This window comes from Myotis daubentonii, chromosome 19, assembly GCF_963259705.1.
Source record: "Myotis daubentonii chromosome 19, mMyoDau2.1, whole genome shotgun sequence".
In the NCBI taxonomy this organism is placed as follows: Eukaryota; Metazoa; Chordata; class Mammalia; order Chiroptera; family Vespertilionidae; genus Myotis; species Myotis daubentonii.
Genome location: NC_081858.1, coordinates 13,372,195 through 13,396,151, shown reverse-complemented (window position 1 = coordinate 13,396,151; position 23,957 = coordinate 13,372,195). Strand labels below are relative to the sequence as shown.

Here is a 23,957-nt window from a genome sequence, read left to right as displayed (position 1 = left end):
CATTATGTGCCTCCTGATATGATGAAAAGAACACAGTATCACTTCTGTGCTGTTCCTGCCAAAATACAAAACATAAATTTAACTGAAAATCTGTCAGCTCTGTGACAGCTTTAAAAATATATGGTTTCCAAGCAAAAGGCCTGTCCAAAATGTTGATAGAAACATTAATAAAGAAAAATTTGAAATAACCCAATTGCCCATATATCGATTGGAGAATAAATTATGGTCTTTACACAAAATAGAATACTACATAGCAATAAAAAAATAACTATATGCAAACACATCATAAGAGGATCTCATGGAAATAATAAGTGAGAGAAACCAGCCACAAAGATTGTATGCCCTATTAATCCATTAATAACAGACAAAATAACGTGTTGATAAAAGTAAAAATGATAATTACTGCTCTGGCCAGTTTTGCTCAGTGGTTAGAGGTTGGCCCACAGATCAAAGGGTCATGGGTTCAATTCTCAGTCAAGGGCACGTACCTTGGTTCCAGGCTTAATCCCTAGTCTGGGTCAGGGTGTGTGCAGGAGGTAACCAATTGATGTTTTTCTCTCTCTCACTCCCCCTCCTCCCTCCCCTCCACTCTATCTAAAAATCAATGGAAAAATACCTTCAGGTGAAGATTTTAAAAAAAAAGTTACTCCAAGGAATAGGTAATAAATGGAAACATGCCTTCTGCAATGTTGGAAGTATTCTACAACTGATGTGTAAGTTGCTAAATAGGTATTATATAAACTTTGTATACTTGTATATTGAAGGTTTGTGCACACGGTTTTGTTGCCTAACCCATATATTCTCTGTTACAGTGGGAGCAAGAGTCTCCAGCAACTTTCTAGAAACTAACCAATATAAGTGAGTCCAGCCAGTATGGCTCAGTGGTTGTGTCGACCTATGAACCAGGAAGTCACAGTTCAATTCCTGATCAGGACACATGCCCAGGTTGTGGGCTCAATGCCCACAGATCCCAGTGTGGGCATGCAGGAGGCAGCCGATCAATGATTCTCATCACTGATGTTTCTCTTTCTCTCTCCTTTTCCCTTCCTCTCTGAAATCAATAAAAATACATTAATTTTTAAAAAAAATTTTTTTAAATTAGTAAAACTCTTAAAAAAAATAAATCTCTCCATCTCTCTCTTTTTTTTAAATCCTCACCCAAAGAGTTTTCCCATTGATTTTGAGAGAGAGAAACATCAATTGATTGCCACCCACACGTGCTCTGACCAAGGTCAGGATTTAGCCTGAAACTGAGGTACGTGCCCTTGACCAGAATCAAACCTGGGACCCTTTAACCCAGCACTCTATCCACTGAGTCAAACCAGCTAGGGCTATAGGTTAATTTTGAAACTTAATTGTTAATTGGTGATGGTATATGAAGATTTTATTTTTATTGATTTTAGAGAGAGGAAAAGAGAAACATCAATTTGTTGTTCCACTTATTTAGGCATTCACTGGTTCGTTCTTGTATGTGCCCAGACAGGGGATTGAACCTGCAACTTTGGCGTATCGGGACGATGCTCTAACCCAGTGGTCGGCAAACTCATTAGTCAACAGAGCCAAATATCAACAGTACTTCTTCAAAATAGACTCGCCCAGGCCGAAAACCAACTTCTGCGCATGGGCCACGAAGTTTCAATTGCGCGCCCTCACGTGGTATTTGTGGAAGAGCCACACTCAAGGGGCCAAAGAGCCGCATATGGCTTGCGAGCCGCACTTTGCCGACCACGGCTCTAACCAACTGAGTTAATGGGCCGGGACCTGGAAGTTCATTTTATTATTCCACTTTTTTTATGTTTGAAATTTTCCACAATAAAAACAAATCACCCTTCATTACCTTCGCAACCACCACCTTGATCCAAGCTGCCGCATCTCGTCTGGACTCTGCAGGAGCGCCTGAACTGAACTGCCAGCCTCACAGTGGGCAGTTCTGGCCTAAACAGACCTCGTCTCTTCCTGTTCTTCTTGCTTCTGCAGCTTCACTGCAAGTAACAGGGCGGGTTGGATGCTGTTGGGTGGGTGAGGTGAATGGTTCCTGAAGGCAGAGTCCAGCTTTGAAAGCCAAGGGTCTCAAAGGTTCATCAACAAAGGACAAGTGCAGAGAAAAAGAAATGAACCCTTGCGATGAGCCCTGCTTGAGGTGAAACCTCAGTGCAGAGTCCTGGTAAGGAAGGGTGCCTGGGTTTGAGGCCTCTCCCCCGGCTCTCGCTGGAGGGGTCCTAGAACACAAGGCGAAGGCCCCGACTGCTCACTGTGACGGCCTACGTGGTGGCCAAGCAGTCACACCCTGTGCCAGGGGCCTGCCCACTCGCAGATGCGGCCTGGTCAGTGCTCCAGAGTCAGGCCACCGCAGCACAGCTTCCCAGGGGGCCAGCTGGCGGAGGCAGCCTTTCAAAAGCTGCTGGAGTGGTTTCCCAAACTGTGTTCCACGGAACACCACGTTGGCTCATTGGAGCCTCCAGGAAGAGGGAGCTTGGGCCCAGCTCCTCTGTGGAATGCCCGGTGAAGCCTCAGGTTCCTGTACGGAGGCTTTTCTCAGGGCCTCGTATGTTCTAGTGTGAACTGCGAACCTACCAAATACGGGGCCCCTTGTGAAACACTGATCTGCTCCTTGTACAAATGTCCACTGACAGCCGGGAGCTCCTGCTGCCACATGGCCAGGGGAGTACCCAGAGCTCTGAGGACTGTGGCTGCCTAGGGGCCGGAGTGGGGGTACAGGGACAGCAGGCGGGCAAGCAGCCTACTGCTTGCATCCAGCCACTATAGCTTATGGGCTATTTTCTACGCCTGGCATGTGAATGGCTCACCATGGCACCCCTGCTCCCCTTCCTCCCCAGTAAGCTACTGGCTGCCTCTGAGACAATCAGGGCTTGTTTGAGAACTGGAATCAGAACAGGCCAGAGACTGTCAGGTGCCTGAGGCATCACACAGGTCTGCTCAGAGCCGCTGAGCCTGGCATGTGGGGATCCCCTCACAGAGGGCTGGTCCAGAGAGCACCTCTCCCAGCCTCATCTCCCAGGCTCCCTCCTACACCTGCCTCCCCCCACGGGCATCAGGGACACCTCCTGCCAGGCACAGAGCTGCCATTTCCACACGAGGTATCCTCCCCGAGGCACCCAGGGGCGTGGGAAGAGCAGGCACTTAGGTGTTTGCAGAGTGAAGGGAGAGGCAAGGGGACAGGGATGGGAGGGGGGATGAGGAGGTGGGTGGGGAGGACACAGCAACTCTGACACCAGCAAAAGGTCCCCAGCTGCTTGCTCTGGAGAAGACAAAATCCATTTTAATGATTTCTGTGGCCCAAAGGACAACCGCCTGGAGCTGGGTGAGGAACAACGGGGCCATCATACAAAGTAGGCGGCCAGGGCTGACATCTTGTCCTTTGGTCGCCTGGCTCCGGGCTTCCCGGCAGGCCGGCGGCCCCGGGCCCGCCCTCGGCCCTGCCTCCTCCCTGGCCCGCCCCGGTGCATGGGGTGGCAGGAGGCCGCGTGCCGCAGCTCCACGAGCTCCTGGAAGACGGGGTCGCAGAAGACACAGCCCGTGTGCTGCGTCTCATCGCCCAGGAGTGGGGACTTGGCCTTGTTGAAGTCCACGTCGAGCAGGGCAGCCTCACAGGAGCTGCAGGTCTCGGGGGACACCCGCACGCGGTGGGCGTTCTCGAAGCAGTGTGCCACCACGTTGCACTTGTTGCAGGCCACCTTCCACTTGGGGCCCGAGGTGGGGTCCAGCACCAGCACCCCACTCTCGCACTCCACGCACTGGCCGATGCCCAGCATGCTCAGGGAGTGCTGGCAGGTGGGGTGCGTGCACTCATTGCAGCCCATGCCTGGTGGGGAGAGGGCAGCCTGTGAGGCACACCTGATGGTCACCGGTGCTGCCCACCCCCTCCCGGCCCTCTCAGTGCTTCACAGTCCCGCGTCCCACGTCCCCAGCAAGTGCTCCTCTCGGCTTTGCTCACTGGCCGGGCCCGGAGCGCTCCTGTGCTCTGCTTATCGGGAACGCCTCATCCCGTGAGGCCCCCTCTCCCCGGGCTCACATCATTTCCAGCAGGCCTTCCTGGTGGCCGTCAGCCAGTCCCTGCCCTTCACTTTGCTTCTGCAGCCTGTTATAGGCAGCTCTGTGTGGCCCTCATTCTAGTGGCCACATGGGGCCATCGGCTGCCCTGGAAGCTGCTGGACAGCAGGGATGAGCCTGTGTCTGCCCCATAGGCCAGGCCTGAGTCAGGAGGGGTAAACTAAGACCCTGCGGGCCCCCCGAGCCCCGGGGATGTGGGCGGACACCTCACTCTCGCTGTGTTTCATTCCTGTCTGTGGTTTGGGGTGATGACACCCCGGGGCTTCTGTGAGGTGGTGAGGAGACAGCACAGCTGAGGGTTAGCACTGACTACCAGGCCCTCCTCAGACTCCCGGCTCGGTTTCTCAGCCCCACCTGGATACATGCTCTCCTTTCTCCAGGAATAAGCATGAGGATGGAGGACTCTGATGGTGCTGACTGAGGGCACCCCCACCTGCTGCATCCTCCCACTCACCCAGCCCAGGAGAGGGTGCAAACACCCACTGCCAGGTCCTGAGTGAGCTTACCATAGTCACCGGCACAATTATGACCAGAGTGGCAGGCGGTCTGGCCGACACCTGAGCACCGCCCAGGCACACCGGGGTCTCCTATCTTAGCACCAGTAGCGTGGGACGGCCCAGGGTAGGGCTACCCACAAAGACCAGCGTGATGTCAGGCAGGGGCTGGTGCGGAACAGAGACCACAGAAACTCGGGGGGACGAGGGCAGCCCAGCTGGAGGGAGCCGAAGCCCAGGAAGAGGTGCCCTCACCTTTCTTCATGTCCCGGAAGGGCGGGTGGTTGTAGCAATAGGGGCACAGGGGGTAGCTCTTGCCCCGAGAGCCCGATGACCACAGGACCAGCTCAAAGTCGTCCAGCGGGCACCGGAGCTCCTTGTAGAGCTTGATGGTGCCATTCTGGGGGAGGGTGTAGGTCTCGTCGCAGTGGGAGCAGTGCAGGCGACTCGGCTTGGCCTGCAGCAATGCCGGGGAGAGGCACAGGGGGCTGGGCCAGCCGACTCTCCAGCCCACCCTCACTCTCCCCATAGTAGAGAATCATAAATGTAGCATGTAACATATAACACAGCAAGTCCTATGTAATACATCATGTGCAACACATAAAAGAGAATAGATAATACACAACACGAATACATATGCACACACATGTACATACTATGTAACATGTAACATAATATGTACATCACACTCAATGCACATACAGAATAAGTCATGTGTAATACATAATACGTGACGTATAATACATACTATGTAATATTTTGCTAGGCAAGGACCCAGGCCATGAGTCTCGGGACACTTGCTCTACGCATGAAGAAAGGCAGTTCTAAAATCCCAGCACGTATGTTAATGCCCACGATAGCCAGGACGTGTGGACAGGAAACACAGACATGTGTTTAAGCGGCCTAACAGCTGACGTGCTCCTGGGGTCCTAGGGACACGGGGTGTTTGCTGGCAGGCTGCTTTAGGCCTCTTAGCCACCCTGGGGTGGCAACTGGAACAAGTACATTGTCTGACTGAGGATGAGGAGGGGCCTTCAGAGGTGACAAGACTTGCCCGTGTCTGTGCACAGGGCGTTGCAGGCCAGCAGGAGTGGGTGAGTGGGCACCGCCCTCAGCCACCACCTACCTGGATGTACTTCATGAACCGATGGCACTTCCCGCAGCGTGAGAGGGGTTTGCCTGTGGCTGCCAGAGGCGAAAAGGACACCTCCATCAGCTCATCCATGCCTGAAAGGTAGCAGAGCAGGAGGGTCGGTCACCTCCCTGCAGGTGCCCCCGGGCGGGCTGCAGGGGAGGCACCCCGAGGCAGAGGATCTGTGCGTGAGCACACCCCTCCCAGCGGGCGGTGGGTTCCACGTCAGTAACGGGACGGCAGAGCTGCAGCCCCGTTTGTCACCCGAGGATATTTGTTCCCAGTGCTCTTCAGAGAGAACGGAAGGGAGGGCAGGAAGGGGAGAGAGGTACATCGAGGTGAGAGAGACTATCAACCGGAACGCGCCCCGACTGGAGGCGGGGAATGAACCTGCAACTGAGGCATGTGCCCTTGACCAGGAATCGAACCCGCGACCCTTTGGTGCACAGGCTGACACTCTAACCACTGCGCACACCAGGCAGGGCTGCGTGTGGTATTAATACACTGGCCTTTAACTCTGACAAGGGCCCAGTGATGACTCTTCATCACCCCATCCTCCAACAGAGGCCTGGAGCCCAGATCTGGGGGCTGGTCTCACATGGCGGCCTTGGCACCCGAGTGGCGGCGGCCTGACCCAGGGGTAGAGAAGGGGCAGCCCTCACCTGCGATGGAGTCCACGAAGTAGTGGAACTTCCTCTTGAAGATGTCCAGCGTGTGGCCCAGGACCTGGCGGAAGTCGGCCTTGCCCTGGGCAATGAGGTTCAGCTGCTTCTCCACGGCGCTGCGGATGGTGGGGAGCACCAGCTCCGCATCTGGGGGCGGGCGGCCGCTGTGAGCACCCTCACCTGAGGCTCAGGGTCCCTGCGGCAGCTCCGGCACGTGGCTGACCCCCGCACCCAAGACCTTTCCTGATCTCCCCCCACAAAACCCTGTGTGGAGCCACCAGGGGCCCGTCTCTGGAACTGCCTCACAGAGGTGCTCCGGGCAGTCGCTGGGCCACATCTATGTCCCTCGGGCCCCGATGTGGGGAAGAGCCCTCGCCCCCCTTTTGGGTCCTTCGCACTTGTCCGTTCATCACCCACGATGCCGAGCCCCTGTGGGGGCAGGTCCTGGGGTGGCAGCGCAGCACCTTGCTGTGGGAGCGGGGGGCTCACCGCCGGGTTTTGCAGAGGAGGCTCTGGGCTGACAAGGGCGGAGCTGCGGCCCAGGGAGCAGCCAGGGAGCACCAGGCCGCACTCACCGATCTTGTAGTAGCCGTGCACCAGGACGATGCCAAGGTTGGTGGGCTTGAGACGCCGCCCACTCTCCACGACCACATAGTTGCGCTGGCAGATGTTGTTGATGTGCACGGGGATGCTGGCGTCTGTCCCTGCAACGCACAGCAAGGCCCTAGTGTCCCTCGGCCTGCGACACGCTCCATCGGACTGTGGGCTCCCCGGCACCCCCACCTGTCACGGGCCCTGGTTCTCATCCAGCACTGTGCCAGGCACCGCACCACTTGCCATTCACGCATGGAAGGGGCACCGGGCAGCTCTGGAAGCATTGCTTCCTGGGCTGGGAACCCTCAGGCCTGGGTCCCGGGCGGGTGCACCCACCGATGCCATGCTTCTCCATGAGCGTGATGAGCTCGGCCTCCGTCAGGTAGTCAGGGGGGTTCGTCTGCTTCTCCAGCAGCTTCACCTCGCCCACGGGGAAGGTGTCACCCCTCTGGCAGGGGGGCAGGCTCTCCTCCAGGGGCACGCTCTGCCAGGGCATGATCTCCGTAAAGCCTGGAGGGACAGGGAGCTGCCTCAGACCCGGGGCCTCCATCCCAGGCCCGACGGAGGACGGTGCATCGACCTGTGGAGGTGAGGAGCACGGCTGGGCCTGCAGGTTACCTGGGGAGATGACGGTCTTCACCGTGCAGGTGAAGTGCTCGGGCCCGATCCGGAAGGAAATGGTGTTCTGGAGGTACTTGCAGTCATAGCTCACCGTGGCGATGAAGTGCCTAGTGATGTACTCATAGAGCCGCCACGCCTCGCCCCCTGCGTAAGCACAGACGCTGGTCACCAGCCAGGACTCTGGCTCTAGGGCCCCTGGCTCCTGCTCAGGCAGCAGAGCCACAGGATGCCGAGGGACGAGGCACACACAGCAAGGAAAGGAAAGCAAGTCTCTTGCTCCTGGTGGTTCCTTCACAGCCGTGGCTCCCATCTCCCGCCCTGCCTCCAGGCACGCGGCCTGCCCCCGTCTCGTGATATGCCACCATCACATCACACAAGCAGCTTCTGCCTCCATCCACATGGCTCCCCCCCCTCTGCCCTCTCCTGGCATGTGGCCACCAGCACTGCCTGGGCCCGATGACGGAGCCTGCCGCTCTGTCTCAGGGTCATCCTGTTCTGTCCATAGCCACCCACCCGCTCACCTCCCCTGCCACCTCCTGCCTGGCCCTCTCTGTTCTAGGGTCTCCCCCAACAGTGCCTGCACCCTGCACGGGACACACTGCTGTCACCACTCGCTCCTGTCCTGTCCCACGGGGAGGGAGCACTTTCAGGTGACCCCTGTGCCAGAGCCAGGGGCAGACGGGGCAGGAGGGAGGCCCCACATTCCCACTGGAGCCCAACACCATGCCAAAGTACCAGAAGCCCTTCCCTCCCCAGAAGCTGGAGGTGTGTGTGTGTGTGTGTGTGTGTGTGTGTGTGTGTGTGTGAGGACGGCGGGGGAGGGCGTCACCTGATACCTAATTCGGCCTCTGTGGCAGACCTCATGGGGGTGATGGGGGGATGGTCACCAGCATCGTGACCTTTCCGTGGCCGGTTGATCCCTTCTGCTAGCAACTGCTTCACCTGAGGGACAGAAGACAAAGCAGAGCGTGAGTCGGCATGGCTGCCCTCCCACCTGCAGGGAGCTGCTGCCAGGCCTGGATTGGCCAGTCCTGAGCTGGTCCCAAGGCCTTGGCAACAGGGTGTACGGGGAGAGGGGGGAGGGGGGAGGGGAGGGGGGGTGCAGGGCCTGGCTCCGCTCACCGTGTCGGCCCAGTAGGGGTGGTTGGCCTGCTGCCGTAGAGGGCCCTTCAGGTCGAAGTTCTCGGGGTAGTGGGTGGTCTCGGTGCGCGGGTAGCTGATGTAGCCTTGGGTGTAGAGCCGCTCAGCGGTCTGCATGGCATGCTGTGGCCCCATGCCTGCGAGAGACAGGAGGCTCAGCTGGCCCGGAATGCCAGGGCCAGCCAGGTGCCTGCCCATGGGCCTGGGCACTCAGGCTCCCCCAAAAGCAAACAGGGCGGCTGGGAGGGCTCGTCTTCCTGCTCCTCCCTGACCAGCAGAGGCTGGCACCTGGCTGCTGGTCACCCAGTGTCACTGCTGGCCCCCGGGGACCCCGAAAATGCCCGAGAGCACAATGCTCATGGTTCCCCGAGGCCACTGACGCGTCACCCACGCCTGAGGCCACCGACTTTCCAACCCACCCCCTTCTCGCTGCTACGGAAACAAGGCCAGACAGAGGGCACACACCGTCCCAGGCCGGAGAGATGGGTCTTGACCTCTCCCTGCAGCAGAGACGCTGATGTCAGCATGTCCCTCTCGGGTAGTGACAGTCACTACCACGGCTACGGTTAGGATGAGCTATTTCAATCACTTAATCCTTACAACAACCCAGATGGGTGTTAACTATGGTCGCCCTCTTTTCTCATGAGGAAACGGAGGCTCTGGGACAAGGAAGGATGTGATGAGCTGGGATTTGGACCGGAGTTTGTACCCGGAGCGGGAACTCCATGGTTTAATGCCTCCGAGGGGCATGAGGGCCTGCTTTGTGGGGGGCCATGCTGGTGGCCTTCCACGTGTTCAATCCCAGCGGGGGCTCCTCAGACCTTTAGTAAAATGACATGGTCTGTGCTTTCCCCACATGAATTCAGAGAAGCAGTGAGTACTAACCAGCAATCCTGTGAAATAGAATCCTCAGATTCCCTCTAGGCCTCGGGGAACACTGAACGGAAAGAGGGCGCCGGCACAGGTGAGCATGTGGAGGGGGTGGTGCTGGCACAGGGAGCACATGGGGGGGGGGTGCATACTGACACAGGTGAACATAGAGGGGGAAACGCTGGCAAAGGTAGGAACGAGGGCACTGTCCTACACCCCAGGTACTACCCTGGGGTTGAGCGGGGCAGCTGCATGCCTGCTCCAAGAAGTCTTGGGGGCTTTAGGGAAATCCCCTCATACCCAGGGAAGAGCTGGCCACGCGAAGCATCTCCACAGTGTTCAGGGCCAGGGGCCTCTGCTTGGCTTTCTCCTTCTTGCTTGTGGCTTCCACCTAGAAAACCGAACGGGGTCAGCGATGTGGGGGCAGGGGAAGGAGAAAGACAACAAAACAGAATCAGGGTAGGTGGGCAAAGGGTCTGGTTTCATACATTTGGTCTCAAGTTCACTCCTCATAGTGCACTTAAGACTTGAATATTTATTCAGGCGCAACAAGGAAAAAAGAGCCCTGGCCAGTTTAGCTCATTGGATAGAGCATCGGCCTGCAGACTGAAGGGTCCCAGGTTCGATTCCGGTCAAGGGCATGTGCCTTGGTTGCGGGCATGTCCCCAGTGGGGGGTGTGCAGGAGGCAGCTGACCGATGATTCTCTCTCATCGATGTTTCTAACTCTCTGTCCCTCTCCCTTCCTCTGTAAAAAAATCAATAAAATATATTTTTTAAAAAAAGAAGGAAAAAAGAGATGATAATTTTCTAAAGAATTTTCTAGGGAGAGAGAAAAACTGGAGGAACGGGGAAGAGGCAAGAGAAGGGGCTGCAAATTCAAAATCAGACGGGAGCCAGCATCAGCACGGTCCTGGGGGTGGCAGTGGGAGCAGAAGGCCCGGGGTGCAGGTTGTCTCGGGGCAGCTGCTTGCCCCTCAATGAGCCTGAGTGCTCCGTCAGGGCCTGCTCGTATTGCTATGTCTTCTGATTTGCCAAGAAACGCTGGAAATCAGGCTTTTAATATAAAAACCTCATAATTTTTAAATGTTGGTAACTTTTGTAAACACCAGGCAGTTTAAATAAAATTCTGGTGAATTTCAACCTCTAAACTGAACAGTTGTCAGAAGCGATGGCTCTGCTTTGCCTGTGGCAGAAACAACCCAAACAACGCAACCCCGACAGCTCATCCCTGAATTCCATGTAGACTGGCCAGGGCAGGGCCCTCTGGTTCCAGACAGACAAGGTGGGGTGAACGCTGAGGCTAGATTGTGCATGTGCAGCCAGGAAAGCTGGACCACTAGGCTGAGAGCCTGCGACAGCAGCAATGGTGCCTGTAGGAACGTGATCAAGGATAAAGGCACGGAGCAGCTTTAGAAGTTCTGGGAGCCGGAGTCAACTGCATGGGCGGGTAAGGGCACCTCAGGAAGGCTCGGGAAGGACAAGAGAAGGCCCCTCAGTGGCTCTGGTAGCTGTCACAGCTGCAGGGCACTTGCTGCAATGCCTTGGGCCTGCCCCCCACCCCCACTGAAGCCAGCCCCTTTCCACGTGGCAGCACCCCCTTCCTAACGGCCAAGCAGCAAGTCCTTCTAGTCATAAAGCCCTGAGTGAGAAACAGCCCCACAAAGGCCGTGGAGCCGACACTGGGACTCTCAGACCCGCCTGTGCTGGGCCTTGGGCAGTTCAGGCCATGCACACAGAGCCCTCTGGACTTGTCAGCTTTAGACGTCACACAAAAGGGACGTCTGTGTGAAATGAAGTCCTGTCAAAAGGAGAGGATGCCACCGGGCCACGTGGAAAGGGAAGTGCGGAAGGGGCCTGGCGGGTCACGGGAGTGGGGCAGTGCACAGTGCGGAGCAGATATGCAGCACGCTGCAGTTACTGCCGTGGGCAGAACGATTCCAGTGGGGGTGTACGCGTAACTGCTCTTTCCAAACGATGTCTGTTTCAGAAAGGGGAGAAGGACGTGACCTAGGTCACAAGCTATTCCTCCAGCCAGAGGCATCCCACTCCTGCCCGACCCAGGCAAAGGTGGCAGCTGTGGGGAAGCAGGCCCACCTGGGCTTCCTTCTCCAGCTTGGTCATGTTTAAGAACATCTGCGCGATCTCCCGGTCAAACACTCGCACTCGGTCCCAGTCCAAAAGGAGAGATCTGTCGTTATCAGCGTTAACCTGCAGGAAGGACAGAACACAGGAAAGTATCCAGGTGAATCTGCTGCCAGAGAAGAGACCTGGGGCAGATGAAGCTGGTCCTTGCCTGGCTCTACAGTCCCACAGCCATGCCCTGAAAGGTTGCCAGTTCAATTCCAGTCAGAGCTGGATCCCTGGTAGGGGGCGTGCAAGAGGCCGTGGATTGATGTTTTGCCCTCACATTAATGTTTCTTTCCCCCCTTTCCCTCCCTCTCTCTAAAAGTCAATAAAAAAAAATAAAGTCTCACAGCCGTACCTGTGCAGATACGCAGCCCCTCCCCAGTGAAAGCTGCTCTGACAGATGGCCTCCCTGAAATCAGGCAGATGGTCTCACGAGGAGAGCACAAAGCCGAGGCTGATGTGTCCTTAAGGAATGTCCGAGCCTCCACCTCTCACACCCTCCCTGCCCATGTCCTAATGCCTGGCCAGCACTAGGTGTGGCCTCACCCTGGGGCCCCTGCCCCATGTCAACAGGAGCAGCTCTGCATTATGTTCTAAATCTTACAAGAAGCAACCAGCCAGGTGTGGCTCAGCAGTTGAGCATCGACCCAGGAACCAAGAGGTCACCAGTTCGACTCCCAGTCAGAGCATATGCCTGGGTTGTGAGCTCAATCCCCAGAGTAGAGCATGTAGGAGGCCGCCAATCAATGATACTCTCTCATCATGGATATTTCTATCTCTCTCTTCCTCTCCCTTCCTCTATGAAATCAATTTAAAAATATTTAAATCTTACAAGAAGCTTCAATGGAGTTTTATTTGGAGAAGGGGTTCTAAAACCTTAAAAGACTGAAAGTCAATCCTTGGATATGACTGTGGCAGCTGATGGCCCCAAGGGATGACCTCGCCCCACACCACCAAAGCCAAGTTCAATTCCAATCACTGAAATTCAGTGCATTCAGGCTGAGCCTTACCCTGCCTCTCCATGGAAGCTGAGGCCCCTTCTCTCGGCACCCACAGACCTCTCTCTGGCCTCCCTCCCTTGTACTGCTATCCACAGGGTAAAAGGGCAGTGCCCTTGACCTCAGGGGCCTGTGGGACTATGATGATGACAGTGATGATGAAGGGGACTCTCAGAACTCACTTCCAAACCTGAAAAGACCCAGCGGGAACAGAGAAGGGAAAGAGAACCTTGGCCTGCAGCACCCAGTAGGTCTCTGGTTTGAAGGACTGGATTTTGTCATGTCTCTCCACACAGAATCCCAGGGTAGGGGTCTGACATGGCCCGAAGGAGATGAGAGAGCTGTCCAAATCGCCATATTTCCCCTGGAAGTACTTAGTCTGAAACCTACAAGGAGGGGTGGGGAGAGAAAGATATTTAGTCACGCATTTGCTCAAGAAGCCATCATTAACCCCTGGTGGGAGTCTGGGATGGGTTAGTTGGTGGCGCAGGGAGGAGGCCAAGGTGGCTGGATGCTCCCGGCTCAGGAGACAGGGTCAGAGGACATGCTCAGAGGGGGCCAGGAGGTGTGTGTGTGTACACGTAACAGAGAAGGTGGGAAAGAAGAGCAGACATTAGCGGCCTCCTACACGCCCCACACTGGGGATTGAGCTCGCCAGGCCAGGAAGCCCTTCTATCACATTCCACCCCCTTCCCCCTCTCCCCAAGACACGCTTTTCACGCGGTGGTCTATTTAGACAGTTGTCTTTAGGGTTTTTAAAATGTTGACCACTGGGGTGGCTGATCAGCCCAGGAACCAAGGATGGGGACCAGCAAGGGCGAGGCTCTGGCCAACGCGAGGGCAGCCGGCACCTGGTGAAGGCACAGCCAATGCGCAGGTCTAGCTCCTGCCGGGCATCCACTGAGAGCGCCTCGTTGTGGTCAGGCTCGCCCAGGCGGGCCATGGCACTGCAGATGTCTGTGTCCGTGATGGAGCTGAACCGGGCCCGGAACACTGTCTTCTCACCACCACGGCCCGGATTCATGACGGGCAGCACGGCATCCAAGACCTGGGGGAGAGGGCTGGCTGTGACCCCGGCCAACTCCCCAGGTGTCCACCTCCTGCTCTACACCCCACCTGTGGGCCCAACTCCTCTCCAGGACTGAGCCTCCCAGCCATGCGTGTGATCCCCTCTTCACTCTAGCCAGACCCTCCTTTGTCTCTCTCCCCTTCCAGAAGCCTCCGTCTCTCCATACTCCTGCCACATGGCTTCCTTCCTTTTGTCCACAAATTTATTCAACCACCCCCTTCTTATTACCATCCGGCAAGCTGCCACCCTCTCTCTTATCTCCTGCTTCCATCCTCACCAAACCAAGAGATGCTATTGCCAAGGACACAGGGAACGAGAGTTGCCAAATCACCCCACGTGACCATTTCCCCTCCTTCTAGAGGAGGGGGTGCCAGGAGGGGAGGGTGGGACTTTGAAGAGACTGGAGAAAGACAGGGAGGGAAAACGGATGAAGAGGAAAGGGCAACGGGCAGGAGTGGGGAGGCCCTGATGGCCCCCTCTGCGGGGGCTTGGGGGGCTCGGGGGTCAGGCACAGCAGGGGTCCTGGAGTCAGACTCACTAAGAAGGCCGTGCAGTGGGAGGGGAGTCATGCTGGAGCCTGGCATGCAGCTTCTTTACAGGGAAGAGGTGGCTTCGATTCTGAAGGGAGAAAGCCCCATGAGCTGCCACCATTCTTTACCCCCAGCCGCAAAGATCCCCCGGGAGGAGCAAGCCAGCAGGGGAGGAGCAGGAGGGGGTATCGGAAGGGATACCCCTTCTGTGCTGGAATGCGGGGAGTCCCGAGTGCCCCTGTTGTGCTGGAAGCACTTCCTGAGCCCTGAGGCATGCCAGGCCCTGGGTGCGGAGGCAGGAGGGCAACCTATAGAGTCCCAGCCTGAGGGGCACACGGTGACACCTGTAGGTATGCCCAGTGCGAGGGCACTATGGCCAGGGCAGGGCATTCTGCCTGAGGCGGGCGATGAGAAGAACGGGGCCCGGGAAAGGAGGAGGATCGCCAGGTGGCAACCAGCACTGATCTAAGGTCCCCGAAAGGTGCCGAGGGGCCCGAAATGCTGAAACCAACTCTCTCCTTGAGACAGCCCCATTCTGAAACTCAGATCCACCTAGGAAAGCTGCCCTTTTACCGCTGCTCACACAATGTATCTAGATAATTTTCAACATAAAGGAGCACACAGGCATTTTTAAGCCACTGTAGCTGATTCCCTACTCTGGGCTCAGGAATGGATTGGGGCAGATGGCGGGAAGGCCAAAAGTGAGGCCACAGTGGGGTCACCCTCACCTCGAAGCAGATGTTCTCCCCTTCCTTGTCGCAGTCCAGCCATAGCACGATGTAGTCGCAGCCTTTGCCCTCCACCTGCCACAAAGCACAGGGTGACTAGTACCTTCCACAGCCCAGCCCTGCAGTGCCCATGGCACCCCCACCCGGCTCAGGGAGCAGAGCAGTCGGCTCAGGGAGCAGAGCAGTCGTCTCCCCTCCCCACCCCCACCCCCAGCTGTTTAGGAGGCCTGGTGCCCAGAGCAGGGGCCCAGGCTAAGCAGAAGAACTAGTTAGACTGGCTTAGCCAGTCAGAAAAGAATTTAGCTCAGAACTACTGTTTTGTGGACAAAAAAATGTTAAAAATGCAGTAAGATCTTAACCCGAAAATTGCACAGAAAAAGGACAGAAGTGAAATAACCCTAAATGTCAATAGTGGTTGTCTTGGGTAGTATGATTATAAATAATTTTCCTTCTTTATACTTATTTATATATTCTAATTTTCCATAACATATATGCATTTGTTTTAAAATTAGAAAAACCACCACCATCACCAAACTGTTTTTTTTTTAATTTATTTTTTATTTATTTATTTTTTTATATATTTTATTGATTTTTTACAGAGAGGAAGGGAGAGGGATAGAGAGTTAGAAAGATCGATGAGAGAGAAACATCAATCAGCTGCCTCCTGCACACCCCCCACTGGGGATGTGCCCGCAACCAAGGCACATGCCCTTGACCAGAATCAAACCTGGGACCCTTCAGTCCGCAGGCCAACGCTCTATCCATTGAGCCAAACCGGTCAGGGCAAACTATTTTTTTTTTTTTTTTTTAAATTCCAATGGCTGACAGTGTAGTTGGGGGAGGAGCAAGACTGAAAGGTGCCTCCTGGGTCAGCTGGGGCCGCTGTGAGGCCATAGCTGGTTTTGCTCAGTGGATAGAGCATCGGCCTGCAGACTGAAGGCTCCCGGGTTCGATTCCGGTCAAGGGCACATGCCCAGGTTGTGGGCTCAATCCCAGTAGGAGGCGTGCAGGAGGCAGCCAATCAATGATTCTCTCTCATCATTGATGTTTCTATCTCTTTCCCTTTCCTTTCCTATCTGAAATCAATAAAAATATATTAAATAAAAAAGAAAAGGCCGTGAGGCCTGCCCCAGGGCTGGTCAAATACCATCTTGTTGGGGAGGGGGAGGAGGAGGGAGCCAGAGGAAGGGCCGCCCTGCCTGTGCCCGCTGCCCACACACCTGCAGGAACTTCACCATGTTCAGCTTGGGGTTGGCTTCCTTCTTCTCCGTCGGGGCTTGGCTGAACAGCTCTGCGGGGTCCACCTTGTCCCATTTGTTGTACTTTCCTATCAACCACAGGCACAACGACATCTGAACCACGCTGCAGAGCTCGGCCTCCACGATCGCCATAATGGGTCTTGTCTCACACACAGGGAGGGGAAGGCGAGAAAGGATCCGCCCGGGCCTTCCTCCTCCCGGCTGCTGAGCTGACACCACACCTCGGCCACCATGGGAGCCCCACGGGGCAGGGCTGCTGCTCTAGCTTGGCTTCCAGACGGTCCCTCTGCTAGAGGCACCATTCCCGGGCCGGCTCGCTGCCAGAGCCCTGAACCCCCACACATGCCTCGTCTTCTCTCCCAGCCTGGATTCTGTGGCCTCCCCACGCTCAGCATTGACCAGGCACACGATGGGCGCAGCGGACGCTGGGGAGAACCAATCTCTTTGGGCCTCCTGTGGGACACATCCACCCACGTCACTGTGTAGGGCCTGGTGCTCATACGGTCAGCATCGGGATTTCTTATAGGCCCCGTTCCCTGCAGCCCGGGAGACTGGGTCAGACAGAGCCAAGTTCAAATCCCAGCTCCCCGCCTGCAGGCTGGTGGTCAAAGTCAGGGTCTGAGTGCTCAGCCACACGAGTGAATCGATGTCACTGTTGTCACTAAGCAGCGAGAAGTACTGAGGCTTTGCTATGTGCCCGGCCCTGCGCTAAGCACTCTACCGTCACTGTCACATTCAGTCCACGGAGAGTCCTGCGTGTGGATGGCCCTGTCGTAAGACTCATTTCACACACAAGGGGCAGAAACTCATGGAGGCCCGCTCACTGCCCCAGCCCCAGCCCGTGAGCCAGCAGAGTGTGGTTAAGAGCACGCCCGGCACCTCGCCCCAGGGGAACACTAATGCCGGCCATTCCAAGACGATGGGTAACAACGAGGAGGAAGACGACAGCCGCCCAGTGGCCGCTGGATGGCAGCGACACGCACCAGGAACAGCAGCCCCTCCCAAGGACTGTTCAGGCCAGGCCCCCGAGTGGGCACCGGCTCCAGTCTGCACAGGAGGGTGCACAGCGCAGGCAGTGACTAAGGGCCACTGGAATGGGAATCCACGGGTGTTGACCTCCAAAACCTGAGTTCTGGGTGCCTCACCCAGGGACCCCAGGTCACTTCACGACCTGCTGACGTCAGGACTCATGGGTTCTGGACTCCGTGCCTGGAGCCCTCCCCTGGTTCCAACTGGACCCTGGGAAGCACCATGCAGGGCTTCCCTCAGGGACGGAGGGTGGGGGACTCACCCAGGAAATCCAGGGTCATCACATGACCACAGACGGACGTCATCTTGAAGCGGACTGGCTGGCCGGCAAAGGTCCCTGTGTACTCGTGCACTGAGCACGTGCCATTCAGCCCTTTGTGTGAGGACATGTTCCCTGCAGAGAAGCACAGTGATGGCTGCTCCACGAGCTGCAGCTGCCTCTCGGAGGACCAGCCCCTCCCCCAGAGCAGTCAGTGACGACAGTCCTCGGGCCGCTGCGGGGAACCAGGTGCTGAGCTCTCACGGGTCACGGGAAAACACCACTGGTAACCAGCCAGCAGAGCGCCCACCACACAGAGCCCCGGGGGGCGGGGGCCGGGAGCAGCCTCTGAACTCTCAAGAGCAGACCCTCGCGGCTCTTTCTCTGCATTTCTGTGTTCACTTTGATTTGATTTCTGCCTCGCTTCTCTCAACTGTACTCAAGTCCCCAGGAACCTCCTAGTTAGTGAATCCCACAGTGTCGTCTCACGCTCCCCCTGATGGCCCCTCGGCCACACTTTCTCAGCCTCTGGGAGTGCTCTGGGGTCCACCCTCCTCTTCAGACCAGGACTTCTTAGCCCAGTGTCTCAGGGTCTCTTCCTCCTTCAGCCTTGGGAGCAAGGGGAGGTCGGGGTGGACGTATGCCATTTCTGGGTCCCCAGCATCCAAATACCCCTCCTTTTTGGAGGGAATTCAGAGACAGGAGGGGAAGCAGCACCGATCACCTCAGTGGCCAGAGTGGGGGTGAGGGCAGATGCGCCGTTTCTCAGTGCTCTGCTGTCTTGGGAGGGCCGTGGCCAAGGCTCAGCTAGCGGCTGCTCTGGAGTGGCATGAGGCTCTGGGCTGAGCTGCAGCAGTCAGGGGTCAAGGGGAGTAGCAAGGGTCTCTGGTGATGATGCCTGTTTCAGGGCCTTATCAGACTTATACCAGGGTGCGGTTCTGGCTACGTCTTCCTCCTTCCAGTAAATTCCCTTTCAGTGTAAGTTACCAGGGCTGGTTCCTGCGGCTTGTGACCAACAACCCTGGCCAGCACAGCCCTCTCCCCGTGGCCTGCCTGCACCTGCTGCTACTGTGAATAATGCCTGTGCCTTCTGGGAGCCCCAGCCCTGGCTCACGCTGGCTGCGGCAGTAAATGCATCCCACAGTGACCAACACGAGGTGCTTCGTGAATGCCTGCTGTCCTGACCCGAGTCTACTCCAGTGGGCTGGAGTCACACTTTGGAAAAAGAAAGAAGCGACATGTAAAATGGGAATGACCATGCTTACAGAGCTAAGCCAGAGAGACACCAGGGCTGGCCTTCCCTACCTCGAGAGAGGATTTTGGCAATGGACTGGGCCAAAGATGGCTTTTCTGCAACCATGAGCACGGTCTTCATCTTGGTCTTCAAGCTGGCGCCAGTTTCAGGGAAATGGCGATGAAGAAGTTCAGCAGCCCAACACTACTATCAATGCTGACTCCTAAAGAGAAGAAACGACACACAGAAAATAGCAATGCTTCCAATGGAATCTATAATACTAACAAGGAAACTCACTTTAAAAAAACAAAAAGCACCCAGCTGGTGTGGCTCAGTGGTTGAGCGTCGACCTATGAACCAGGTGGTCACAGTTCGATTCCTGGTCAGGGCACATGGCCAGGTTTTGGGCTGGATCCCCAGTAGGAAGGGTGCAGGAGGCAGCCGATCAATGATTCTCTCTCATCATTGATATTTATCTCTCTCTCTTCCTCTCTGAAATCAATCGATATAAAAGTCTAATATGCTAAGTGTCCTTCCCTCCGTCCGGGTAATGATGTCGTCATGTAGCAACGCCCAGCTTCCTCTCCCTAGCAACGACTAGCCTCCTTGGAGTTTCTTCAGCCCAGGAACACGACTTGCTTTATAGCCACGTGGAAACACTTTACAGTGTAACCAAATGTCTGTGAAGCGTTTTCCCGTGCCTCCTCTCATTTGATCCTCACAGAAGTCCTGGAGTAGGTAGATAGGAGACTTGGTGGAATCCTATTTTCTTTTCATTAGCCAGAAAACGGCGATTTTTTTTATATATATATATTTTTTATTGATTTCTTACAGAGAGGAAGAGAGAGATAGAGAGTTAGAAACATCGATGAGAGAGAAACATCGATCAGCTGCCTCCTGCACATTTCCCACTGGGGATGTGCCTGCAACCCAGGTACATGCCCTTGACCGGAATCAAACCTGGGACCCTTCAGTCCGTAGGCAAATGCTCTATCCACTGAGCCAAACCGGTTTCGGCCAGAAAACGGCGATTTAGAAAGCTTAGAAACTTGACCCGACAGAAAAGAATTAAGAAATGGTGGACCTTGAAAATGACTTCAGGTTTTCTCACTGTGCAGAATACAGTCAAACACTGCTGCAGTTAAATATTTTACCCTTTGTTCTCCCTGCATGAGCTATAATAATCATCTGCTTTGTGTTGATATTTACTGCTGTGTTGCTGACAATTACCTGAAAGAGAAGTTGGGGTGCTTCACTGGGCTGGAAAAAGTTTAGCTACATCAGAAAGTAGGTTTAATTAAGCAAGTTTGTTCTATAAAAGGCCAAGTTGACTCGCGCATGTGCGATACATAAAAAGCTCTCGCTGGCACCAATCGCACGGTTGTGTTTTGATCTGTCCTTGTCAATCGTAAATTTGGTTGGCACTTCTATTATAGAGAAAGGGTGAATAGCGATATTAAAATATTTCTTCTAATTAATTTTCTTTCAATGTGCACGAATTTGTGCACTGGGCCACAAGGAAAAATATATTTGAAAAAAGCAAAGCCCAGCCCTAGCTGATTTGGCTCAGTGGCTAAAGCATGGGCCTGCTGACCAAAGCATCCCGGGTTTGATTCAGGTCAAGAGCATGTACCTCGGATGCAGGCTCCTCCCCAGCCCAGGCCCTGGTCAGGGCACATGCAGGAGGCAACCAATTGATGTGTTTCTCTCACATTGATGCTTCTCTCTGTCTTTCCCTCTCTCTTCCACTCTCTCTCAAATCAATGGAAAAATATCCTCGGGTGAGGATTTAAAAAAAAAAAAAAAAAAAAAAGCAAACTCCAGTCAAGACTGTGCAATTGCTAATCCATTTCTGACATGTGCCAATCTTCAGCAGCTCTGGCTCCAAGCAGGGGTGGGGAACGGCCAGCCCATGGGCCATATATGGTCCGGCCCTGCCAAGGCATTAGGGGTGAGTTAATTAAATGTTTGACTAAATAGAGCAGGCTAGTTTTTAAGCTGATCATTTGTATGGCCCACAAACGATGTTATAAATATCCAAATGGCCCTTGGCAGAAAAACGGTTCCCCGCTCCGGCTCTAAAGAAACACATATTGTAATTCAACAGTTTATACCTCAATACTGCGTAAGCCCTTTATAATGTTCTGAGCATCACTGTTTTATTAGGAATGTGAAGTCCTGGGGAAAGGGCATTGGTGATGATCTGGTAAAGTCATCTCAAGTAGGAAGAACAAATTAAGACTCAGAGAAAGGATTTTCTAAAGATAACCAAGGAAGTTGGTTGAGATGGGGTGAAACTCATGCTTCCTTACTTCCAGCTGGGAACATTTTTTATTTTTATTTTTTTAAAATATATTTTATTGATTTTTTTTTACAGAGAGGAAGGGAGAAGGATAGAGAGTTAGAAACATCGATGAGAGAGAAACATCGACCAGCTGCCTCCTGCACACTCTCTACTGGGGATGTGCCCGCAACCAAGGTACATGCCCTTGGCTGGAATCGAATCTGGGACCCTTCCGTCCGCAGGCCGACGCTCTATTCACTGAGCCAAACTGGTTAGGGCATGGGAACATTTTTTTAAAACTACATCAGGTTCCTTCCAACTCTTAAAAGATTTCAACAGTCGCAACTGTGATTAATTTTCTGTGATTAATTGTAGGGCTTCCCTATTTTTCCATTAAGGCACATCTCCAATTTCAAAACAGTAGCCTAGAACAAAAGCTCAAAGCAATGGTTTGCAAACTTCATTTATATACCATCCTAATGCTTTTTAAAAATATATATTTTTTTATTTAATTCAGAGAGGAAGGGATAGGGAGAGAGATAGAAACATCAATGCTGAGAGAGAATCATTGATCGGCTGCCTCCTGCACACCCCCTACCAGGGATCGAGCCCACAACCCGGGCATGTGCCCTTGACTGGAATTGAACCCAGGACCCTGCAGTCCACAGGCCGATGCTCTATCCACAGAGCCCAACCAGCTAGGGCTACCGTCCTAACGCTTTTGCCTTACTGGCAAAACATTATTATTCACTTAAGTTTTGCTTTTTTTAAAAAGTTTAAATATATACAAAAAAAGGGAAATTTTATAGCCCCATAGGAACTAACGGCTGCAATCAATGGCCAGAACTAGGTTTTTCCCAGTAACCCAAGGCGGTACATCAAGTTTAATTTGTTGCCTGCCAGAGCTCTGAGCCTGATGCTCGTCTTTTTATTTTAAAAAGGGAGATTAGCAAGTGCTAAGGGGGTGTTGACAGCAAACCCTCCAACTTGCAGCTGTAATTAGGAGGGCTGACAGTACAAGGGAGTAGCAGGCTAGCCTGTTATTACGCCGTCAGCTCTCACCGGCAATCCCACAATGGCCTGTGTCCTCTGGGAGACACCGTTTTAGACAAAGTCTTTTCCTATCAGCGTCTTACAGACACGCGGACGCAGCTTGGGAGCGAAGGCCTGGCGGCGGTCTGAACAGCAGCCAGAGCCCTGGGACTTCCCACCTTGGCAACCTCACCAAACACCTATGGAGTCGGAAACAGAGGGGAAGGAACAACCATTTCCAAGCTCCTTCTCTGCACCAGGCACACGATTGCTACACACACTTGATTTACTCTTGCCAACGACTCTACGAGGCTGGCGGTGTCATTTCTTTAAACGACGAGGACACTGCGGTTGAGGCTGGTGTCCGCTGACCTTTGCAAAGGCTCTCGGGAGCCCAGGGCTCACTGGCCGTGCGTCCACCTCGGCCTGACTTCCCACGCGCTGGCCCCCAAGGCGGAGCGATACACTGCCTTCCTTCGCACCGGATTCTAGTCAATGTGTTCGAGTTCGGGTGCTCTCCTGCATCCGGTGAGCGACTCCGGGGACCACGGGCGCCCTCAAGACTGAGGGGGGGCCCAGGTGGTCCCGGGTAGAACCTGCCTTTGAGTGGAGCCCAGCCGACCCGGGCCCGACCGCTGCACGGCAGACCCAACCTAAGGAACCGCAGGCGGGTTCCACGAAGAAGATAATGAACCGCAGCGCCTGCTCCTCCAGGCACCAGGCTAAACGCTGGCCCATCGCCAGCTCCCGGGACCCCCACGGCAAGCCCTGGGGTAGAGGGTCCACCCCTCCAGGGAAGCGGCGGGGAGAACCCCAAGAGTCCGGCCCGGGACGCTACCCCCAGCCGCGGGGCCAGGGCCCCTCGGTGCCCGGCCGGCATTCGCGGAACGTGCTCAACAAAGGCCCGCGCCTCCCACGTCCCTGAGCCGCCGAGCGCAGCGCCCGCCGCCCGCCTCTCACCCGCAGCCCCGAGCGGCTCCCGCTTCAGTCCCGCTCCCCCGGCGGCCACTTGCAACCCCTACTTCCGGGTCCGGCGGCTGCTGGCGCCCTTGCGTCTGCCCTCCGGCACCCGCACGTCTCCCTCCCTGGGTTCCGTGCTCTGTGCGTTCCGGGCCCGGGGCTGGTCCTGGACAACGCAGATCTCCTGGCGGTCCTCATTCTTTCCCGCCGTGGGGAAGCAATAATGACAATAATCATTACAATGATTATGAACAAATTGGATGATAAGCAAGAAAACATGCATGCTGTTAATAATTACAATCATGAAAGCGACACGTGTGTATAGCAGGCTTCCTTCAGTACTATAAATATTTGTGGAATGAATGAATGAACTGTGTAAAATATATCTGGAAGATGAATTGGAAAAGAAAAGTAATTTTTTGTGTAAGAGCACTAGGGTTATGTAAAAATTAAAATAACTTGCAAGACCATATTTTAATTATATTTTGAACAGTAGCATATACACATTTCCTTTGGGCCCAGTAGACACTTTCCCAACTTGCTTTTATTGGAATACTAGCCCTGAAAGATGATCTAGAACAGTGGTTCTCAACCTGTGGGTCGCGACCCCTTTGGTGGTCGAACGACTCTTTCACAGGGGTCGCCTATGACCATCCTGCATATCAGATATTTACATGATGATTCATAACAGTAGCAACATTACAGTTATGAAGTAGCAACGAAAATAACTTATGGTTGGGTCACACTGATCTAGAAGAAAAAAAAGTTCAATAGTCAAACTAAGGTTGAGAAATGCCAAAAATTAAGAGTCACATGAGATTTCCCTTTCAAAACAGAACTTCTGATTCTGAACCCCCTCC

At 54.6% G+C, this 23,957-nt stretch overlaps 1 protein-coding gene across 4 annotated transcripts; it reads right to left on the bottom strand.

Annotated features, from left to right (window-relative positions):
* Window positions 1–3,239: 3,239 nt before the first annotated feature.
* TOP3B (DNA topoisomerase III beta) lies at window positions 3,240–23,193 on the bottom strand. Of its 4 annotated transcripts, XM_059677172.1 has the most exons (19): window positions 23,098–23,169; window positions 22,168–22,337; window positions 18,893–19,044; window positions 17,591–17,722; window positions 16,261–16,367; window positions 15,041–15,115; window positions 13,565–13,761; window positions 12,943–13,099; window positions 11,683–11,796; window positions 9,888–9,978; window positions 8,700–8,854; window positions 8,414–8,519; window positions 7,575–7,721; window positions 7,293–7,466; window positions 6,938–7,066; window positions 6,360–6,509; window positions 5,692–5,792; window positions 4,821–5,022; window positions 3,240–3,823 (listed from the first exon to the last, which is right to left on the bottom strand). In XM_059677172.1, exons 3-19 carry the CDS (start codon window positions 18,960–18,962, stop codon window positions 3,342–3,344), a joined length of 2,589 nt encoding a protein of 862 aa, XP_059533155.1. In that variant the 5' UTR covers window positions 18,963–19,044; window positions 22,168–22,337; window positions 23,098–23,169; the 3' UTR covers window positions 3,240–3,341. The 4 variants fall into 4 exon arrangements, with proteins under 4 accessions (XP_059533155.1, XP_059533156.1, XP_059533157.1 ...); XM_059677173.1 differs by lacking the exon at window positions 22,168–22,337 and having other exon boundaries at window positions 23,098–23,193; XM_059677174.1 differs by lacking the exons at window positions 22,168–22,337; window positions 23,098–23,169 and adding an exon at window positions 22,510–22,529.
* Window positions 23,194–23,957: the final 764 nt, after the last annotated feature.